At 38.2% G+C, this 20,571-nt stretch overlaps 3 protein-coding genes across 6 annotated transcripts; 2 read left to right on the top strand and 1 right to left on the bottom strand.

The window, feature by feature from the left end:
• Nucleotides 1-505: 505 nt before the first annotated feature.
• On the bottom strand, nt 506-4,079 carry LOC114519565. The gene is made up of 2 exons (XM_028539715.1): nt 3,833-4,079; nt 506-2,257 (listed from the first exon to the last, which is right to left on the bottom strand). Exon 2 carries the CDS (start codon nt 2,236-2,238, stop codon nt 607-609), a length of 1,632 nt encoding a protein of 543 aa, XP_028395516.1. The 5' UTR covers nt 2,239-2,257; nt 3,833-4,079; the 3' UTR covers nt 506-606.
• A 498-nt stretch (nt 4,080-4,577) lies between these two features.
• On the top strand, nt 4,578-7,089 carry LOC114519567 (THO complex subunit 4-like). Its single transcript, XM_028539716.1, has 6 exons — nt 4,578-4,865; nt 5,425-5,577; nt 5,679-5,826; nt 5,911-5,977; nt 6,503-6,677; nt 6,753-7,089. Exons 1-6 carry the CDS (start codon nt 4,698-4,700, stop codon nt 6,777-6,779), a joined length of 738 nt encoding a protein of 245 aa, XP_028395517.1. The 5' UTR covers nt 4,578-4,697; the 3' UTR covers nt 6,780-7,089.
• A 369-nt stretch (nt 7,090-7,458) lies between these two features.
• LOC114519263 lies at nt 7,459-20,379 on the top strand. Of its 4 annotated transcripts, XM_028539367.1 has the most exons (9): nt 7,459-7,602; nt 11,981-12,345; nt 14,555-15,934; nt 16,413-16,470; nt 17,205-17,438; nt 18,048-18,940; nt 19,142-19,279; nt 19,677-19,865; nt 20,019-20,379. In XM_028539367.1, the coding sequence occupies exons 3-9, from the start codon at nt 15,851-15,853 to the stop codon at nt 20,361-20,363; spliced, it is 1,941 nt and encodes a 646-aa protein (XP_028395168.1). In that variant the 5' UTR covers nt 7,459-7,602; nt 11,981-12,345; nt 14,555-15,850; the 3' UTR covers nt 20,364-20,379. The 4 variants fall into 4 exon arrangements, 3 of the variants coding, with proteins under 3 accessions (XP_028395168.1, XP_028395169.1, XP_028395167.1); XM_028539368.1 differs by lacking the exon at nt 11,981-12,345; XR_003686566.1 differs by lacking the exons at nt 17,205-17,438; nt 18,048-18,940; nt 19,142-19,279; nt 19,677-19,865; nt 20,019-20,379 and adding exons at nt 8,057-9,623; nt 10,397-11,243.
• Nucleotides 20,380-20,571: the final 192 nt, after the last annotated feature.

The raw sequence follows: 20,571 nt of genomic DNA, 5'->3' as shown, positions 1-20,571 counted from the left end.
TTATTATCGTCTAGGAAAGATTTAGTAAAAGCATAAGCTGTACGTAGCCATTCAGCACAAGTTGTGGTTCAACTTCCAAATGATAATCAAGCTTCCTTTCGATAAAAGAAACCCTTCAGAATTCGTGGTAAGTACCACGACTCCGCGAGTATTTAATACTTAATAGTTTAACCACATTATTAAACTATAAATGGCTTTGTTTGAATAATTCAAACGAAAAAGATATTGATATTTCTGACATATTCTGACAAAACGCCAAATTTCTGCCCCAATTCAGCTTGTCTTAGCAATTAAAGTTATCATTTTTAATATGTCGGTTTTTATATTGGATTTACTAGGCTCACCGAGCTCTTTTTTAATAAATATATATTCTAGAGTTAACAATAATCTCTCCCGTAACAGGTAGTGATTGAATTGGACTAGATTTGAATGCAAAGCTTTTATTTAAAATACAAAGTTTACTCTTACAAGTTTTGAGAAAGTACAAGTACATTGTTTATGGTTAATTAAAAACTCAATGTAAGTCTCCATCATTTCTTTAACATATGCACCACATACAAGGTTATAAGTTGTTAAAAAAAGAAAGTTCCAATGTTTTCAAGGCGTCTAATTTTTCTCAGGGTTCATTCCGGTCGCTTGCGAGTAGCTTGGCGGTGGGGGTTCGGTGGGGAGAGGAGGATACAGGGGTTGACGCATAGGCGGGGCACTGGGGTAAGGTAGGCCCGGCATACCGTATTGCTGGGTATTGAAAGCGTAGGTGGGGGCCGCAGGTGTGCCGGTGTTGTCGGGATCAAAAATGAAAAACAAGGAGTGCGAGTCGTTGGGGTACTGCAGATTTTTCCCTGTCTCTTCAACCACCGTATCATCTTTTTCGATCCACTCGGAGCTGACATCTCCGCAAACATACAAGCGCCAGCCTTTCTTGTAGAACTCTTCCACGACATGACAGATGATGCTCTTAGCATGGAGAGTATCGTTACGAATACCCCCATGCCACGGTTCGCAAAACAACTTCATCTGCCAGACATTACCAAAAGTAAATTCCTTCTCCTTCTCGGATTCATACCCCTCGCCCCAACGCGATAGCACCGTCCGCTTAAATAACTCGACCATATCCGGCTTCATGTTGATCAAACGAAACTTGTCCTTATCGGCGAGGGCAAGACAGGAAATAAAATCGCTCCGTGGTTGAGCTTTTTGAAAAACTAAAACACTTTTGGTACCACCTCTTCGACTCATATCGATCGCCGCTATAGAGTGCCAGCCTTTCTCGCGCATAGCCTCGAGGATTTTCAAAATCAAATATCTCACTTTAATGGAGTTATCGCTCGTCGAATGCCACAGGATTCCAGCCAGTTTGAACTCCCAGCTCCCAAACCAATCCTTTTCCTTTTGTATCTTATCTGCGCCCCAGGCGGACTGGATGACCTGCCTCACTCGAGAAACAACGTCTTCCTTCACCTTAATAAGACGCAGGCGATCGTCACGATTCAGACTGATCGTGCAGAACTCGACCTCTTCGCCGGGGACGATTGTAGGATCGAACTTGAAGACGAGGGAATCCGTGGTACACTTGGTGTTCACGTTGCAAACGAACGACCACTGATGGCATCGGAGCGTTGCGATTATCTCCTGAATGAGAATTTTCGATTGAATCGCTTGCTCGTCTGAAGATTTCCACGGAGTACCTTTAAGTTTCACCCTTAGAACGCCGTCGGCGTACACCCACTCTTGAACACCCAGACGCCACGTGAACTGTATGACCTCTCTGATTGGCTGCTCCAAATTGGCAGGAAAATTTATAAACACGAAACCGTCGTTGCTGCTTAAACCAACGCCGATATAAGGAAGGCTCGGAGGATCTGGTGCACTTTTTCTTAAGAAAAACGAACTTTGTTCAAACTTTCTGCCAAGCTGAGCAGTTTTCGCCACTTTCCAACCAACCGCAGCTAGTTTTTCCACGATTTTGCAAATCATTTGGCGAAGTTGGACCGAGGTCTCCTCGTTTGCCCGCACGAAGGAATGACCACCGAGCTTCAACCATGTGACACACCCGCAATCCGGGTCGACCGGGACACACCCTTGTCTCCAGGTCTCTCTTATCGCTGTCTGCATCGCGTTCACTCCGGCTTTGTCCAAGTGTACGGCGGTGATGTCATTCACGTGTTGTAACGAGACGCAGCTCGTCGCGAAGTCGGCGCTCGCCGGAAGGACTGGATTCGAGACACCGGCTCCCATTCTTGACTAATCAGATTAGCTGAAAGATTTCATTACAACGAGCGTTTAAGAACTGATTAACCGAATATCAGTTTAAAACTCTATGAAAAGTTAACCTTTAATGCTGAATCACAGATGGGATAATTATGACTAACTATTACATGACAACTGATATTTTTCATGCTCCATTTAAGGTGGCTCGATACAGTTTCTCGAATTTTTTTTGGGCTCATTTTAAACAGGGATATTAAGCACCTAAATATTTCACTATAAGGCTAAAAGTTAATATACTTTGCAGGAAACATATATAGAGTGGAAAAATTCTCAGAACCTTTGTCGAGCACCCGTTACCATGGAAACAGAGACGTTTCAAAATGGCCGCCAAACAAGATTTTATCGTGTTTATATCACAAACGAGTTCGGTGACCCCCACTTTTTTTTGCATTAAACGTTTACGCTATAGATTATTTATCTATGAAAAAGTTTTAAAAAAATTCTAACATAGGGGAATTTTTTAATAAGCAAAAATAACGTTTTTGTAAATAGAAAAAATTCCCCATGTTAGAATTTTTTTAAAACTTTTTTATAGATAAAGCATTTATGGCGTAAACGTTTAATGAAAAAAAAATTGGGGGTCACCGAACTCGTTTGTGATATAAACACGATTAAACCCTGTTTGGCGGCCATTTTGAAACGTCTCTGTTGCCATGGTAACGGGTGCCAGGCAAAAATTCTGAGAATATTTCCGCTCTAGATATGTCTCCTGCAAAGTATATTAACTTTTAGCCTTATAGTGAAATATTTAGGTGCTTAATATCCCTGTTTAAAATGTGTCTAAAAATTTCGAAAAATTGTATCGAGCCACCTTAAATATTAAGTTCGACTAAATAACTTTGAGGAGGAGGCGCAATGCAACACGGTACAGCCCCACCCGAAAAAGCAGTTACCCTTCGAATCATTATCTACGTTAGCGAATCGTAATCTCAACACTCTACATTTTTTATCTTAATCGAAACTTAAACTGAGACCATAATTTTCTTACCATTGGCGGTCGTGTAATACTAGACTAACGTCGTTTGGCGAAATTTAATATGAGTAAAATTGTTATTTCATCTCATTCTGTCATGCAACAGCGAAGGCAATCATTAGTCAGGTGTATACTATAATATAAAAATTTAAAAAATCAGTTTTGGTTCAAAAGCCTTCTTTTTTCCTGGAGTAATATGCGATCTTAATACACGCCCGAGTGACATGTTTACCCGGGATACTTCATGCGGACTGGTCGAAAATTCGACAAAGATCTCAATCTTACGATTCTTATTGGTAAATATATTAGGCCCTGTCTACACCCTACACGATGCCGGAAGAATTTGTAAACGCAAAAATATTTATCCGTTAAAATATTTATCCGCGTCCACACGTAAACACAAAAACGACCCGAAAACGCTAAAGTTATTTGATCCCGCAATACACCTTCATAAACACACGCGCAAGAAAAAAAGCGCCATTTCTTTGTGTGTAATGTGTATATTGCATATTAGTCCATAAAGTATCAATACGCTTTACTAGTTTTTTATGTGATTTGTGTCCGGACTAGCATACTGCATACACTTACCTAAAAATCGAGATTATTATAGTTTCAACGACAGTGAATTTTACCCAGGGTCGTGACTTGTGAGTTGTGACAATGATAAGCGGTTGGAAACATAGCAATAACCAGAATAATTAGTGTCTCACATAGATAATGCAAAATTTAACCAATTGCAGGCGGCCTCGATGATTGGACTTCTTGGTATTTATTGACGCAAAACACTCGCCGAGGTTCTTGACGGGATATTAGCCGGTGTTGAATAGGTGTTGAAAACGGACAGAAAAAGGTGAATTCTCAATCTGCCTGGCCCGCGATGTCTGCCACGTTTTTAAAATTCCTGTTTGCTTTAGAAATAAACAGTTTGCTTTAATTAGTCTAGACCATGCAAGGCTTGCAAATTTATTCTCAACGGAGCTCTTTTTTTATCAATATATATTCTAGAGTTCAATAACTCTCACGCAGGCAGCGATTAGAAATTAGAATTTCTGTTTGCTTTTAAAAATTAACAAGGTTAATACTATTCTTTGTATGACGTTCCAAATCCTGCTTTGAAATTGTTTGGTTATTTTAACTTTGAGTATGCTTTTTTAACATCATGCAAAACGCCAACAATTACTAACAACGTTTTGAAATTCAGGAGCAACTTTTCAACAGTTTTGAAAGATTTCTATTTCGATATACAAACTTTCTTGAGCGTTGATTGGCTAAAATATGTCATTGGATTCTGGATTCTGTGACGCGCAAGGCATTCCGGTATATTTCGTTCTACCGCTTGCAGCCTGGCACTAGTGACTGGTGGCGTCAGCGAGCGAAACACGAGGACAGCGACGTTCTAAATTTCAAACGATTTTCAACTCAACTTTTTGTCAAATTCCGACCACAAAACAACATGGATAAGCTCGATATGTCGCTAGAAGACATTATTAAGGCGGGGAAGAAGACCCGCGGAGCTGGACGTGGTCGTGGCAGAGGTAGAGGTGCTACGAGAGGCGCTGGTGGGCCCACAAGACGCGGTCGAGGTTTTTCCAGAACTAATCGTGATGCTCCATATACTAGGGTAAGTAAAATTGATGTTTGTTTAGTTGTTAAGATACAGGACTCTGTTTGGATTTCTTTGCTTCAAGATAGTGTCGAAGTCGCGTAGGTTATACTTGAAGGATTTAAAACGATCTCTGTGAAAGATTGCCAGTAAGATTAGGACTCGATTTGATATGTTTACAAATTTGAAAGAGGTCACTTTGACAGGCTTTCATCGTTCTTTGTGAGGTATATCACCTATATCACGGTATCTAAGGTCGGTTGCCATTATGAAATAAAGACTGGCAACACTGCAAATATCGTTGTTCTAAAAACCGCAAAATAAGACCTCTAGTATTCAGAATTTACCATCAGTTAAAAATATCGCTTTTGTGCAAGTTGTGTGAACATTGTTGTAAGCATTTTACCACACACATGAGCCGGTAAGTCTTGCCAAGGAAAATCGCTTATTTCTATTGGGCTTTGAAAATGATTTAAAAACCTGTAATGGATGGTTCTGAGCATATGTTTAGCTGCCAGCTTGCCAATCAATCAGGCCAAAACACTGCTGAGTTAAAAATCTGAAATCTTTTTTCTAGTCAAGGCAGCTACCAAATAAATGGCAGCACGATCTCTTCGACGGCAGCGGTGGGGGTGTGACAAGGAGAACCCCAGGTGCCGGAGGTTTGTCTACGGGCACGAAACTTCACATTTCAAATCTAGATTTTGGTGTGTCCGAATCAGATATCCAGGTATGGTAGATGCATTCGCTTGCATTCCCGTTGTTTGATTGGCTCACAGAAGTTGACAGCAATTGTTGTGAGGTTGTGATGAATTGTCCATAATTATCCAGGAGTTGTTCAGCGAATTTGGAAAGATGAAACGTTCCTGTGTTCATTATGATGCTTCTGGTAGATCACATGGAACGGCTGAGGTTGTTTATCAAAGCAGAGAGGACGCATTAAGTGCATTTAAACAATATAATGGTGTACCATTAGATGGTGAGTATGTGATTTGCTTTTTTGTTCATTTGAAACTGTGCCTCAAGTTTTGTTGTTCTAAAAGACATTTTTGATGTAATGTAGGTCGGCCAATGAAAATAGAAATGATTGCTGACGGAAATGTAGCATCTCAACAACGTGAATCATTCAGGTTTGTTATGCCCTTTATGATAAAGGATTTTTTTATAACTTGATAATCCTAACTAGTATGTTCACTGCTAGGATGAGGCAGTTTATCAATAAACAAAAAAAAGTTTTTTGAAAACCAATTTTGCTAGCGTTCCTTCAGGAAAGAAACTGTAAAAAAAGTTTGAAACTCAGTCATTTGTCCTTATTGTAAATATTACAATTAGTATTATGCTAAAATGCTATTCTGTAAAAGCCTAAAACTTTTGAATTTACATGAATAAAGTTGAACCTAACTGTAACATGCCATGCTTTGCCAGGACTTGTAAATGACTTGTTGATTTTCCCCCCAAACCACCTCACCTTATCCACTGCAAGCGAGCCCTTTGTAACTTTTCTGCATTTCTTGACAATGATTGTTTGTTTGTTTTTCCATACATAATTGGTTCAAACTTGTTAATTTAGAAGAAAGCATATTACATGAAATTATTTGGAGGGTAATATAACTTTTCAAATCAGAATTTTAATGTCATGTGTTTCTTTTCTATAGTACAAGGCGTCAAGGTGGTGGAGGTGGTTTTAGTCGTGGGGGACGTAGAGGTGTGGGTGGTCGTGGAGGGCGACAAGGGTTTGGAAGAGGTAGGAGAGGACGAGGTGGTGGAAACAGGAGAGTGAATAAAACTGCTGAAGAGTTGGATGCAGAACTTGATGAATATAACGCTAAGGTAGTGTGAATATGATACATGTCTTTTCTACCGAAGTATTTTAGTTTAAAACAAATCTGAAATCTCTTTTAATAGGGTGATTCAGATATGATGGAAGAGTAAAGATAACTGAATATCATGGACTAATACTTCCTAACAAGACACAAACTTATTGTAATATCACAAAAATTGAACACACATGGTAGTCATGCAACCTATTTTCTGTTCATTGAAAAAGTCATGTACTTTACTGCTTCAGGACAGTGACTAGTGCTATGTTTTGTAAAAGAAAACCTTGGAGAAACTTCTCAAGGAACAATGCATAGTTTTTAGCTAGACTTTGATATTGTCTTTTTAGATATTTCTTATAATGTTATATGGAAAAATGTTTTGTAAATATGTGGTTTATGACAGATATTTTGTGGCAATACCAGATGATAGTGTGTTTTATCTTATCTTTTGTTGCTTGTTCTAAAAACAAATCATTACAAATGAGCAATGTCTGAAAAGAATTATAAATTGCTGCCATTTCCACTACTGTATTTTCTACACCCTTTCATTCGCCCTTTGAAAATCACAAAATGAAATATGCTAGTGCAAATTGTTTGACCGAATAGGTGGTGAATAATTTTTTTAATTACTGCACTGAAAAGAACGGGACATGAGATTACTACCAACCATTTTAGATAACATTCTAATAGCTAGTTAGTGCCTTAGTTATGACCCCCAGCCTCGAAACCGTTGATGTCCCCCCTGTCCATTGTATATAGTTCAGTAAATTAACCGGTCAGTGTCACCCATGTTCAACCAAGTGGTTTTAATAAAACGTAAACATTCGAAGAGGAAAATCATGTTCAAAATCACGTCTGTCCCAACAAAGTTAAAAAACGTAGAATCTGTTAATTTCCAAGCCCAATCTGCAAGCTAAATTCCATTGTACAAGAAGGTACGAAGCTTTGTTTTATTGTTTAAATTTTGTAGTAACAATTAATTTATCGAGTAAATTTATTATCGATTACAAAATTGTCTGTAATTGATACAAACTTTTGTGATATTTAATATCGATTTCATCCGATATTCTATATTGCTTTGATAATAATCGGTATTGATAATTGCTCGTTTTTCGGACGGGCCTGCTGCAAGTTACATCATGCGAAGGCAATTAATTTTTTTTCATCAGTTTGATATTAAATATTAAAATGAACTCTGGTTGTCGGAGTGAAAACAATCCTTGTATTTTGTTAAAATACTCGCTTAATTCTCGTTGTAAAGCTTTTACATTCTGTTCATTTCCCAATTTAAACTGAGATAATTCCAGGACATGTTTTTTAAAAAGGACTAAACATTCTCAGATGCATTCCTGAAAACAATGTATTTAAAAAATAAAAATGTGGTTTTAGAACTCCATGGCAGGAGCGACATTGAAACGTGTGGTCATAGACAACTACAAAATTTTTAACAGAAAGCAGGTCCTTGATTTCCAACATGAAACTTCCCTGTCAACAAACAATAAGTATTTCACCTTAGTAGGAGAAAATGGGAGTGGAAAGAGTACATTCCTTGCCCTTGTTGGTCTGGCAAGTAACTTTGGTGGCAAAGTAACCAGCCATGTTTGCGACCAGACAAGACCCTCGGTGGTTGCATGTGAATATGAAATTGAAAACTGGCTATCACTGACAAACATTCAAAACAACATAGTACGCCATTATCCCGCATTAGAGCTTTGGTTTCTAACTGGAGTGCTTAGAATCCCCAGTGAATTGCAACGTTTTATTGCTGAACGTTACCTGGGGTTGAACACAAAAGGTTTGAGAGTTGTCCTTGGTTTCAAACACTTGCCCATCTTGGAGACGGATGGCGAAGCTGTTGTGTCGAAATTCCTGTATGTTGAGTTTGGTTCAAGCATTGTTGCATTGATCCATGACTTAAACGATGAAGCTAAAATAGCTGTTGTAGACAGTTCAGAAATTGAAGATCTGCTAGACTGGATACCAGATGAATCTGTGTTTGCATCAACTGGCTGCAATTTCCTTGAAAACCTGAAGACTCCCAAAACACCAATTGATAATGATCTCTTCGAGTATCCTAATCCAAAAAACCACCAAGCATCGCTGATTCTCGCCCTGAGAAACACCCTAGCGGCAGATTCTCGAGACACCATCTGGGCAGACATGATTGAGTTGTTTCACGAACTTACAGGAAACGCCAAGATAACTTTGATTTACGATTCTTTGAGTGGATTGGTCAGAATGAAGCATCAATATGGTGATTGTGAAACATTCCGGGATGATTTGCCAGAAGGTTTCTTTCATGCTTTTATTGTTGCTTTTCTGGTTGTGAATCCAAGGTTCAAGACAATCCTTCTGGATGAACCCACCCGCGGCATGCACCCACTCCAGATCAGAAGGCTTCGTCGCATCCTTTCTCAGAAATCTTTGGAGGAAGATAAGGTGATAATTGTTGCCACCCATGCCCCTGACATAGTCCACACTTCCCAAATAAATCAAATATTCAGATTTCAACAGCTTGATTCGGGTTTCGTAGAGGTTCGCCGGACTTCGGCGAAACACGACAACCGTGATGTCCGCTTCATAAGTTCTGTAGAGAGCCGAGAGTTGTTCTTTACTAGGAGGATAATTTGGGTCGAGGGTGACACTGACCGAAGATTCTGTGAGGCGATGTTAAAACTCATTGATGAGGGTAATGATGTACTTTGGAGTATCTTAATGGATCCAAGAGATATCAAGGCAGATTTAAAGGCAAAATCTGCTGGATTGGCAGCTACAGTTGAGGATATGGATGATACAAGTGATAGCAGTACAGATGAGGTCGATTATGGTGATGTAGGGATAAACCCACTGGACAATCTCTTTCAAACATCAGCCTATGAGAAGAAGTATTTCAGAGCTGAGGTGCTTGCTGATTGTCAGGAACTTGCAAGAAGTTGCAGCGTTCTGCCTTTGTCAGGTAATAATTATGTTACGTTATCTTCACTAACTGGTATCTTAATCTTAATTAACTTAATAAGGAATAATGAACTAATTAACTTAATTAACTGCTGTCTCACTCCCAGTGAGTCCCAGTGAGTTGAATCAAGCCCTGATGTGCCTATTCTAGTATCTACTCTGCCTTACTCTGCCTAATGCCAGACAATTTCACTTGAGAGGAGAAGTATAATATATTGATAATTCCATGTTCAGGAAATCCTAAATACACAAATTCAATCCTTGAGAATATAGTTTGGAATCAGAGTTAGGATTAGATCTTAAATTAGGTTTATGGTAGCCCTGATCTTAATCTAATCTCAAGGATTATACTCCTGTATTAAGGATTTACTGAACATGAAAGTTTAACTCATAGTATAATATCTCCCCATGGATTTTTCATGATATTTAATGACCTTTTTGTTGGCATTCTGGCAATAGGGATACATGCTGTTTATTCAGCCATTATTAAACCTTTTGCCCAAGGCAAATGCCCCCTTACTCAAGGGCATATCTCACACACACCCCCTGATCTCCAAATGTTAGGAATTAGACAATAGGTCTAATTCTAATAGGGCTAAGTAACATAACGTTAAAGGTTTTCGGGCTTTTTCGCGCTCTTTTTCTAAAATCATAAAAGGTTGATTTATATGTTGTTATGTAACTTATGTCATTGGAAATAGATTCTCAAAACACTAAAAGGCCCTATTGTCTGTTACCAAATCTCAATTTGGCAATCCAATCGATCTTTCCCAGGTAAAAAGAACATAGATAAAGCCACAAGAACCTGCAAAGATCTTGGAATTCCTTATGCGGTTGTTTGCGACCTGGACGCAGTTCTACCGAATTCTAAGAAAAACAGCATCATGTCGCAGTTCATGAAATGTGTTGGAAACTGGAATTTAGCACATGTCGATAAGAAATTGCTGTTTGACAGCGAACAATCGCCAGCGAGTACTTGCATTGAGGATCCCACTCTCAAAGCACAGTTGAAAATGTGTCACAACGCGAAAGACGTGATGGATTTCTACGAAACGATGGAACGTATTTTCGCTTGGAGAGTTGGCAACGGTGAAATCGAAGATTTGGTGAAGGTCACAAAACGAACGTTTTCCAAGAAATGGTGGGCAGATTTCACCTCCGAAGCTTTCCAAGACTTGATTCAATTCATGCTGGTGCCAAATCTCGAAGGAGAAACCGGTTATGGCAGCAAGACAAACCCAGAATTACTTCGCTGTTTTTACTTCGTGCTGGAGTTTTTGCAGGCCGTGCGATGATAGTTTTCGTTTCATTCTTTTGTTGAATTAAAAAGACAGCGATTTTTGAAGCAAGTTTATTTGTGCCGTGACTCGTGAGGGAAGCAATGCCAATGGATGTTCTCGCCTTCTCGGGTACCAGGAATCCCTAAACTTTACCAAGAACTTTATTTATCGATAAAGCTGGAAAGAGCATTCGAAATTGCAAGTGTGAAAAATATTGCAAGTGTGAAAAATTCGCCGAAAAATTCGCACGGCGAATTTGGCAAATGTTGTATAAATTATACACGCGAAAAAAAACTTGTCACAACTTGTCACAACGAAATTTCAGGATCCTCTTAATGAAGGTATCAGCCATTGTTTTGATACTTTCGAAACAGTTTATATTATAGTTATAGTTTTAGAATTAGTTCCACTTGAGATACAATCATATTATGTATTCTTGTGTATTTGCGTATGTAGTTTTTAAATTTAAACTTTATACTGTATACAAGTAAATGTAATAACGTGTAATTCAATCCCTGATCGCAAAACGTTAATTTATCTAATATTAAATCCAAATCCAAGAAAAACACATTTTAAGTTGCTACAATTTGCGACTCGTGTTCAAACAGTGTTCATGCGAGGCTCGTGGATTTGTCTTTTTGAATTTTGTGGCCCTAGCCAAGCCCACAATGGTGAAAACATCAATTTATTCAGCCTTAAACTAGAATCTGAAATTTTCAAGACGTAGCTTTTAAGGGCAATATTTCAATTTGTTAGAAACTTAGAACTTCCTAAAATCTAGTTTGGATGTTGTATATTTAGAAATTAGTAGGTCGATTTTGTAATTTTTTATAACAACCTTTTTCTTGTAAAAATAACACATCGAACGATGAAATTTTATTAAATGGACTTTATACTCGATTATTGTTTCAAAACAAAAGCATTTCATGACACGAGATCAGATTTCCTGTTTTTTTACAAGCGCTTTGTACTCCTTGCTCATGTACGTCATTTCAAGTCACGCTACCTGGAGACGGCCTCCCAAATTACGTTTAAACACTTAAAAATTATTATGACTATTATCCGTTTTTATTTATAGAATCATTCGAGGCTCGCCCCACCATCGATTATCTGGGATGAACTTTAATTGTGCAATTTACGTTCGTAATTACTATCGTACGAGTGGTCAATCTATAAGTCCCATCGGGATTTATAAATTCGATATTACAAATCGATGAATATGAATAATTTATCGATTGGCACGACTTTATTAGCGGATGCATTAGTCACAGCGGGTGGTGTATTGGGCATCCGAGGTGCAATCTTATGCTGATTAACATTCCGATGCTTGGAGGATCGCGAAATCGGTGTTGGGCGTTGTTACGTGGGTTAAATTTTGTCGAAGATGTGGGCTGTGCGTTTAAAAAAATGAAGTTCCTTGCCCCTACAGGCCTACACACTCGAGTAAGTCTTAAAGAAGACTGAAAAAGTCGAAGATGGTCTATTTTTAACCTTTCGTATTTCTCTTTCTGTCCGTCACGAGTCAGGAAGCCTCGGTACCAGCATAACAAAACATGGCAGTAGAAATATTCAGCATTAAGAAGCTTTAGCAGTGACCACGACTACGAGTTCAAGATTCGTCATTTTCGCGCCAAGTTCGGTGCTCATGCCGACGCCATCTGACGAAACTCGTAGTCGTTGGGCTTTCGCGTACGAAATTTACCGACAAACTCGTACTCAAATCTCAACTCGACGACTACGAGTTTGGCCGATGGCGTAAGCAAACAACACACGAGAATGACGAATCTTGTATTCCGTAGTCATGGATAAAAGTATTAGTCATTTCCCTTTGGGGCGAGCGTGCGCGCATAGGAAGACTATAGTATTGTCTTGTATAGTTTCTGAAACGGAGCCTTTTATATGTGGGAGAGAAGGACGTTTTTTAGGGTCGACAAAAATTTTCCATGGCTACATCCCGAATTGCTCTCTTGCGACGAAAATTCCTCCGGCTCTGGGCAATGTATGAATTAATCTGCATAGTTTTCAGACTGTAGTTTCGTGTGCACTCTTGTCTATATTGAAAGATTTAAAATCGTTAACTCAACTTAATAGAAGTTTCTAATAACTTTTGTACAACTTAACCGTAAGGCATAACTCAGCGAAACCTCGGGTTGAGGCCAAGCACCTTTTTTTATGAGTTTTGAGCAAAAATACTTAACAATAAACGTAGTTCTGTATATCAAACTGAACCTACTTTAAAAAGCTTTTTTGTGTTGAGTTTCCAAATACTTCATCTGAAACGGATATATTTAAAAATTCAAAAGTAATTGCCTCTATTTTGCCATTTTTTGGCTGAAAAGCAGCTGTTTGTTTTTGTTATTTCATGCAGCCCGTGTTTGAGCTCATGCATTGAAACTCGGTGAGAAAAACTATTTTGTTTGCAGGCCGAAATATGGACATCTTTATCGCGAGTTAGCACTCCAGTTGTATTAGAGTTCATTGTAAACTGTCTCGTGATGTAATTGTCGAAAGCTGTACGCTTTTGGGCGTTGTCTGCGCAAACGGCAATCAAATACTTCACCTGCATATTTCTAAAAGATTTAATGTGAGAAAAAAAGCCTAAATTAGGAACATCGTTTTACCACATGCCAGGTTGCATGCATGCAATCATCGTTTTACCACATGCCAGGTTGCACGCAGTTGTAATTTCAGAAGTGGAGGTGTAATTTGTAATGAAAGATGATTAAATTATCCAATCGAGTGCTCAAAAACATTGTGTGGCATTCTGAGCATTAAAATTGCCCATAAGATCTTATCTTATTTCTAAAGCTGCGCCCACATGCCTTGGGGAAAAATAAGAGCTGCAAAAAGTCATATATACAGTGTTATAACAGTTATATCAGTGAAATGACAACTGTCCTTGAATCTTTTTTTGAATTCCTTATCGCAAATAGCAGCCAGAAACTCTTTAACTTATCCCTCCAATTTACTGTATATCTATTAGACAATTCCCATATGGACTGATGGGGCCTATAGGATCCTCCATAAGTTTACATCAAACTTCGAATATAGGGAAATCTCTTTTCTCTTATTCTCATACGTGCAAATTGTTTTCAACCTTCGCAAGAATACTCCTTAAAGGTAGATTACAGTCGGTATTAAATGCAAACAAAGCTGTTTTTACATATATTGAATTGCCATGTATATCTCTTAAAATATCCTGTCCTGTCAGAATATTTACTACCATTTTAGTTCACTATATTTCCAAATGAATAAGAGAAAGAGTTCATGCTAAAAGTAAATTCAAAACATGCGAAATATGGGCAATTTCTAAAACATTGACGTGGAGTCCCTCAATGCATGTTATGAGCAGAAACGATGCGCAGAAGCCACAGTAACCTGTTCTAAATAGGCAGACGTGCGAGTTTCCTTATATGTTTTCAAACAATTGGAAATGTGCAAGGAAACCTTAAAAAACATGCTGAGAGTTCACTGATTGGAGTTTATACGTGGGCTTTAATTACTAATCCATAATATATTTCAATATGCTAGCCAAGGTCTCAAGAATCACTAGTTTTCACAACTTTTCGACCAGTTCTAGTTTTGATGTTAATAACAGTGAGCTACAGAGAGTGTAATATCCCATTTCAGAACATTAATCTATTTCATCTAGACTACGACTGGAGCTACGTGCACACTGTAATGTTTACGAAGAAGGACAAGCATTCAAGAGCTCTGTTTGTGTTGAATGTGTCCCCACGCAAAAAAGGAAGTAAACACTAGTATTATATCAATCTACCAAAGAGAAATCGAAGTTCCCTTGATGAATTATAGAAAACTGTGTGCACAAGGCAATAAAAATGACCAAAACGTTCTTCCAAAGTTGCAAACGCTTGAAAACAACGCCCGTGTGTTTTTCGGCGATTTTAATAGCTTAACATTCTAAAACGTCTAATTTAACTGTAGCATAACAGCTGGCTAAAATAGGCAAAAAGAAGTCGAGAAATACTAGACTGAAGAGTTAGTAAGACGAAGTCCCTTCGGTCGAAGCACCTTAAGAACATTTGGTTATACCAACTAGTTATGAATTTGTGCTTAATTCTTGATTTTTTCCGGTTACATATTAATAAAAAACGGCTTTAATGCTTTTACAATTTAAACTCCTAGCTTAATTTAGCAGATAGAAAAAAAATCGAGTGTTACCATTAACATCTAACGATTTATCAATGAACCGACTTTATGCGAAAAATTAGTAAGAAACTATTTGATTTTACCGTTTAGTTGAACTTTTAGGTTTGGGGAAAGGTTTAGAAGATGTTAATTGAAATCTTGTGTTAATCTGTACAGTAAATTGCGTTGGAGTGAACGTTGGCGTTCTGTTGATTACCTTGCTGGAAAGACAATTTTTACGCCTCGTAATGTTTGTGTCAACTGTCTGTTAAAACAATGTCTATGGTTGATGGAATTGTACGCGCTTTGTGATATGAACTAAGCTCGCTGTGAGAGGTTCTCCCACACATGCCGATTCAGGCAATTTTGCCGAAATCGACCAATATATTGAAGGTTTCAGACCTTGTTTATCTCGTGACTTTCTGTGAGAAATCATTTGAACAAAAATTGTCATGTTTCATGCATGTCTCAAAATAGCACAATTTTACGAACGTTTTGTTAAAAAAACAATTAGAACATGCAATAAAGTATTTGCTACACCGGATGACATGATCGGTGAAAGTAATTCCCCTCATCCTGACTTTTCCTATCAAAACAATTGAACCGTTTTAAACAGATTTTTATGATATAACTATGGAAAATGTCCAATGATATATGTGACCTTGTAATGACGTATTGAAACCCACCCACGCGTTCTTCAATGATAAAAAAATTATGAATATTTAAAAAGTCGAGCAAGAGTATTTTATGACACAAACATCAAGTTCCGTGTTACGTTTCGCATTAGCCTTCGGTCTGAATGGGGCCTCGAAACAAGCAAGTCGACGATAATTCGACTATGAACGCCGTGTTTTACGTTCAAGATTACACTTCTTCGGTCAAGGTAAGTTTTTCCTACTACTCCTGTGTAGTTTTAACGCTTTTGTAGTGGAAAACATGAGAGTTTATTATGATCGAATGACGCAAGTACTGATAACAATGTTTGCAAGTTTTGTAAAGCGATAGAACAACATAAATGTATGTTAAAGTCGCAATTCTTCATCTAAGTCAGACTTAATCTATGCGATGAACTGTAAGCTCGACGTACACCTATACATTGTTCACTTTGGTGGTGTGAATTTGTATTACTTTACAGCATAACAGTTAGTTATACCTTCTAACTGGCTGTATGTCGCCTTAAAACAATAGAATGTTTACATTACACCCGAGTATTTTATGACGCCATTGACTAAGCATTCGGTGTGAAATTTGTTCAATTAAACTGTATGTACAGTATTCTGTTGAACAAATTTCTAAATTACAGTATTGCAGGACTTGTTTATACCACGTTTGTCCTATTAAACTGGTATTTCCGTCTACAGGGCGCAGCAAGCAGGAAGTGTAATGTTCATTTCTCCACGTCTGGAAGCGATGGCTTGGGTAAGTTTCGGTTAATATTTAATTTATTATCCACTCGACGAACCGCTTATAAAAAACCAAGGCCTTTTTTCTTAGAAAACAAGCAACGGTTTAATTTAGAGGCGAAACAGTCCTTGGTTCGAAATTGCTACATCTAAGCACAACAGTTTTAGTCATGCAAACTTCCTATATGTGATTATACCACACATTATAAGCTAAAATGTGACTTTTTGTGGTGCTAAAATGATTCGGCTATGCAAATGATTCACAACTGTTGGGCCTGCTCCGTGAAAACCTGTTTAAATCTTCGAAAATATCTTTAATATATACTTCTCATCCAAGCCTATAAAATATTGTTGACTTCTGGAAGTGGACTTGGTTAAGTCGGTTAACAGCTGAAAATTCGATTAAAGTCATTGTCACTTTCAGGGACCGACAATCCTGTTATAAGGAAGTTGGTTTGGTTAACTTAGATAATTGCCGATTGCTAGCTAGAACTACCGATTATTTCAATGATATTACTCCAGGGGGTCGCGCGTTTTGGATGAAATAAATACATTTCTTTAGTCAAAATCTTCAGTCTAACAAGCTAAGTCAGGCCTCGTTCTCGGAAGGAAGTCGACATACTTTTGAATGAATGATTCCGATTCTGGCTTTTGCTTTGAGGAACCTTTTCAGGAATTTGATAAAGTAATCGTATGGCTGTGGAGATAAACTTTTTGTATATTGATTTTTCACATAATTTTTTTGTTTAGCGAAGTTAGAAATCGAGTATCTCGAGTCGACGAATACGAAACAAGTTTACAACGAGACCAAAGTTCTTAAGCCGAATGAATGGTTAGTTTATTTACCTCAAACCATCGGCCATACTGTCTCCTTGGTTTTAATGAAGTCTACAAATCCTGCTGAATGCGTCGTTTTCGAAGCAAGAAGCGAAAACATCCCAGTGTTGAAGATGATGGAGGCAAAGATGAGAGAGTTTCTACGAGGTATGAATGAAGAAATTCTTTGAACTGGGTTATTAAAACGAAGCACGCACGCTTGAAATTATTTCGAAGTATTAAATTTGTCTTTTATGGAAAAAAAACACACGCCATTGTCGGAGTGTGAACTGCTTCGTTTCTTCCCGAGCAATTTGATCGCTTTGAAGAGTTGAGCTGGCCTAAAGTGATATAGCTAACGAATGAGACGTTAATAATGCTAATTGCTATTATTACTCGGGCATTTACACTGATTAGAGGCAAAAAAAACAGAGCTGGGGTCAGTTGTATAAAAGACTAGTTAACTTTAACTGTCTGTAGTTAGGGACAGAATTGGGCAATCAGAATTGTGTATTTCTGAGTTAACTAGGATTTAACTTTGCAAAGTGTAGTTAAAGAGTTTTATACAACCGGCCCCTGGAAGTTATATATGATGGAAGTTAAGCCTTTCCTAGCAAGGTAGCCCTTTAAGGTAGCCCTAAATATGGGCACAATTAATTTATTTGCACCCGTCTATTGGGGTCCCCTCTACTAGATTGGACATGGGACGTAGTTAAGATGAGCTGATAGAATACCTTTTTGACCGAGAATGATTTGTTTCTACCGGTAAATTTCTAGTTATACTCTACCATATCAAAGTAAAAGACAAGACCTCCAAGGATAAACCGAATGTTGGTACGCTACATATTATGAGAGACAGGCTGATGATTATTACAGGTGCCCCGCCAAATACCTGCGCTTTGTTGGACTATACCTTTGCTCCTTTCAAAAACGGAATAACATTTTCTCCTAACAACGAACTAGGCTTTGACGCGCTACCAGACATTGCCGTTTTAAGTGATCAAACACATGATATTTGGAGAACTATTCACGGCTGCATGCAAACGATTGGGCTGTTTAACAAGACTTCAACGACAGAAGATTTTGGAAACAAGTGCGATGAAGCGGGAAGTCAAAAGAGGTTACTGCCTCAAGCAAAAGAACCGACTTTTCAGATATTTGACCCAATGAACTGTGAATCTTCATCAAGAACGATGTATGTCTACTACAATTTACCAAAAAATCCAAGTGTTCTTCGGCCGTGTAAATATGTCTATATGAACTTGCCGGATAGAAAGAAGGCGCCCGTTCTTAACCATCAATATGTGAACGTTCGTCATGTCGGTTCTGTTTATCAAAACTGTTGGCGCAGTTGTACAAAAAAGACTGGGAAAGATTCTATCGAAACTGGCGAAGTACCCCCTCCTCCACCTCCGAGATTAAAACCACCACCCCTCCCCCCGAAGCCAAGAAACAGACCACCCAACTCTCCGCTACCTCCCATCCCCACTCCAGATCTCCCTCCACAGCGAAGACTCCCCGAGCCTCCATCTCTACCTCTACCACGCCTACCCGAAAGATACGTACACAAGGAGATTCAATATGTTGTATACTCGTCAAAGCCTGTCAGTGGGCAGATTTTTGTCATTCAAGTTGTGTTTTTCCAAAAGCACGACGACGCTACCCTCGAGGTTTGTTTAAAATGCTCTTACCTACGCCCCCAACACTCGCACGGTTTTTTTTTCGTATCGTAAACAAAGAAAATGCAAAACTCAAGATGACGACTGACCCGACTATTTGCTCGCAAAACGGGTACCTGTCAGCATTTTAAAAGTCATTCATACAACTTATAATAATCCCGACCCTAAAATTTTTTTCTATTTTGCTTTCAGAGAATCAAAAAGTTAGAAGAGGAAGCTAATTATCAGGTTTTAAAACCTTTACCTGACTGCATTAGCGTCTCTGGGGATTTGAAGATCTCGCTGCTAGATATCGACGCCTGCTGCACATTAAAAAGCGAAAAAGATCAGGTGTGTTTTTAGGAAATGTTTATTACAGCTATAGGCAGTCCATATAGCCCGGCAAAAGGCGTTAAAAATTGACGCTTATTCATAATTTATAAACTGAGAAATTTAGATTTCAATTCAGACTTGAGAGTAACTTCAATCCAAACGAGAAAAACAAATGATATTTCAAATGCCAAATTTCATATTAGGCAATTCTTGACGTTGGCATTTTTTTTTCAACAATAGTCTTGGAGAGGCAGTGCGGGTGGCATGTATATTTTATACAAGGCACCCCACATGAGGAATAGTAAAAAATAATAAAAAAAAAATTAAAATGCTCAAGACTGAGATGAAACGGTCAAAAATGCGAAATAAGGTTTTGTTTTCTTGAAAAACAAATCTAAATCCTACTTTTTGCCAGGTTATTGAACACGAAATTGTGAAAGAGGCAATCCTGCAATCTTGTTGGGTGATAATCGAATTTCATTTGGAACATAATGAAAATACCAGCCAAAATTTTCATGCAAAAATTGCGATGCAACCCAAGACTGGCTCGAATTCCAGGTCGTCCAGAACCAACAAAGACATTCAAATTTCAACTACTTTTCAGGTGGGTAAAGAATTTTATTGAGTTCTTTGCAGTTGTCGAATCTAGAAATAAATGTTCATGTTATAAATGCGTATACAAAATTGAAATTTGAAGTCGACTAATTAGCATCGCTCTTAACGAATTAATTAACAACTCTGTTTACACTTTGCACAGATGCGGGACGCCATTTCAAATGTATTCCAGTCGAGCCAACCGGTAGTATGTAATTCGTTGAAAACCATTGGAGTACGAAAATATTTGGAAGTGTGTGGACTAATGGACATTCCGTGTGCTTTGCACAACGATTGGACGGGGCTGGCAGGCGAAATTGGCCTGACCGTTGACGAGGTGTTTAGAATACAAAGTAAAGCTTGTTTTCCAAACTTCTCACCGACGAACGAAGTCCTTAATATTTGGTCACAAAGACAAAATAAATCGTGCAACATTGACGGTTTTAAAGCGAAGTTAGAAAATTTACAGCGATTCGATGTTTTGGAGGTTTTAAAAGGGTCGGAATAACGGCTACACTCTCGTTCACTAGATTATTAAATATACAGTAATCAAATAGACGTACAATAATGAAAATGCTATAAGATATGTAAATTTATATATTTTGTAATATACACCCGCTACGCGTTATAACTTCAATTTACAAACATAGTTTAACTTCTGGGGCCGGTTGTTCAAAAGCCGGTTAGCTTAGCTAACCCTGCCCCTGGCCAGCTCT

The sequence above is a fragment of the Dendronephthya gigantea genome, unplaced genomic scaffold (assembly GCF_004324835.1).
Source record: "Dendronephthya gigantea isolate DGI-Jeju-01 unplaced genomic scaffold, DenGig_1.0 000013F, whole genome shotgun sequence".
In the NCBI taxonomy this organism is placed as follows: Eukaryota; Metazoa; Cnidaria; class Anthozoa; order Malacalcyonacea; family Nephtheidae; genus Dendronephthya; species Dendronephthya gigantea.
Note: the sequence above shows the minus strand (reverse complement) of the source record. Positions and strands in the feature narration are given on the sequence as shown.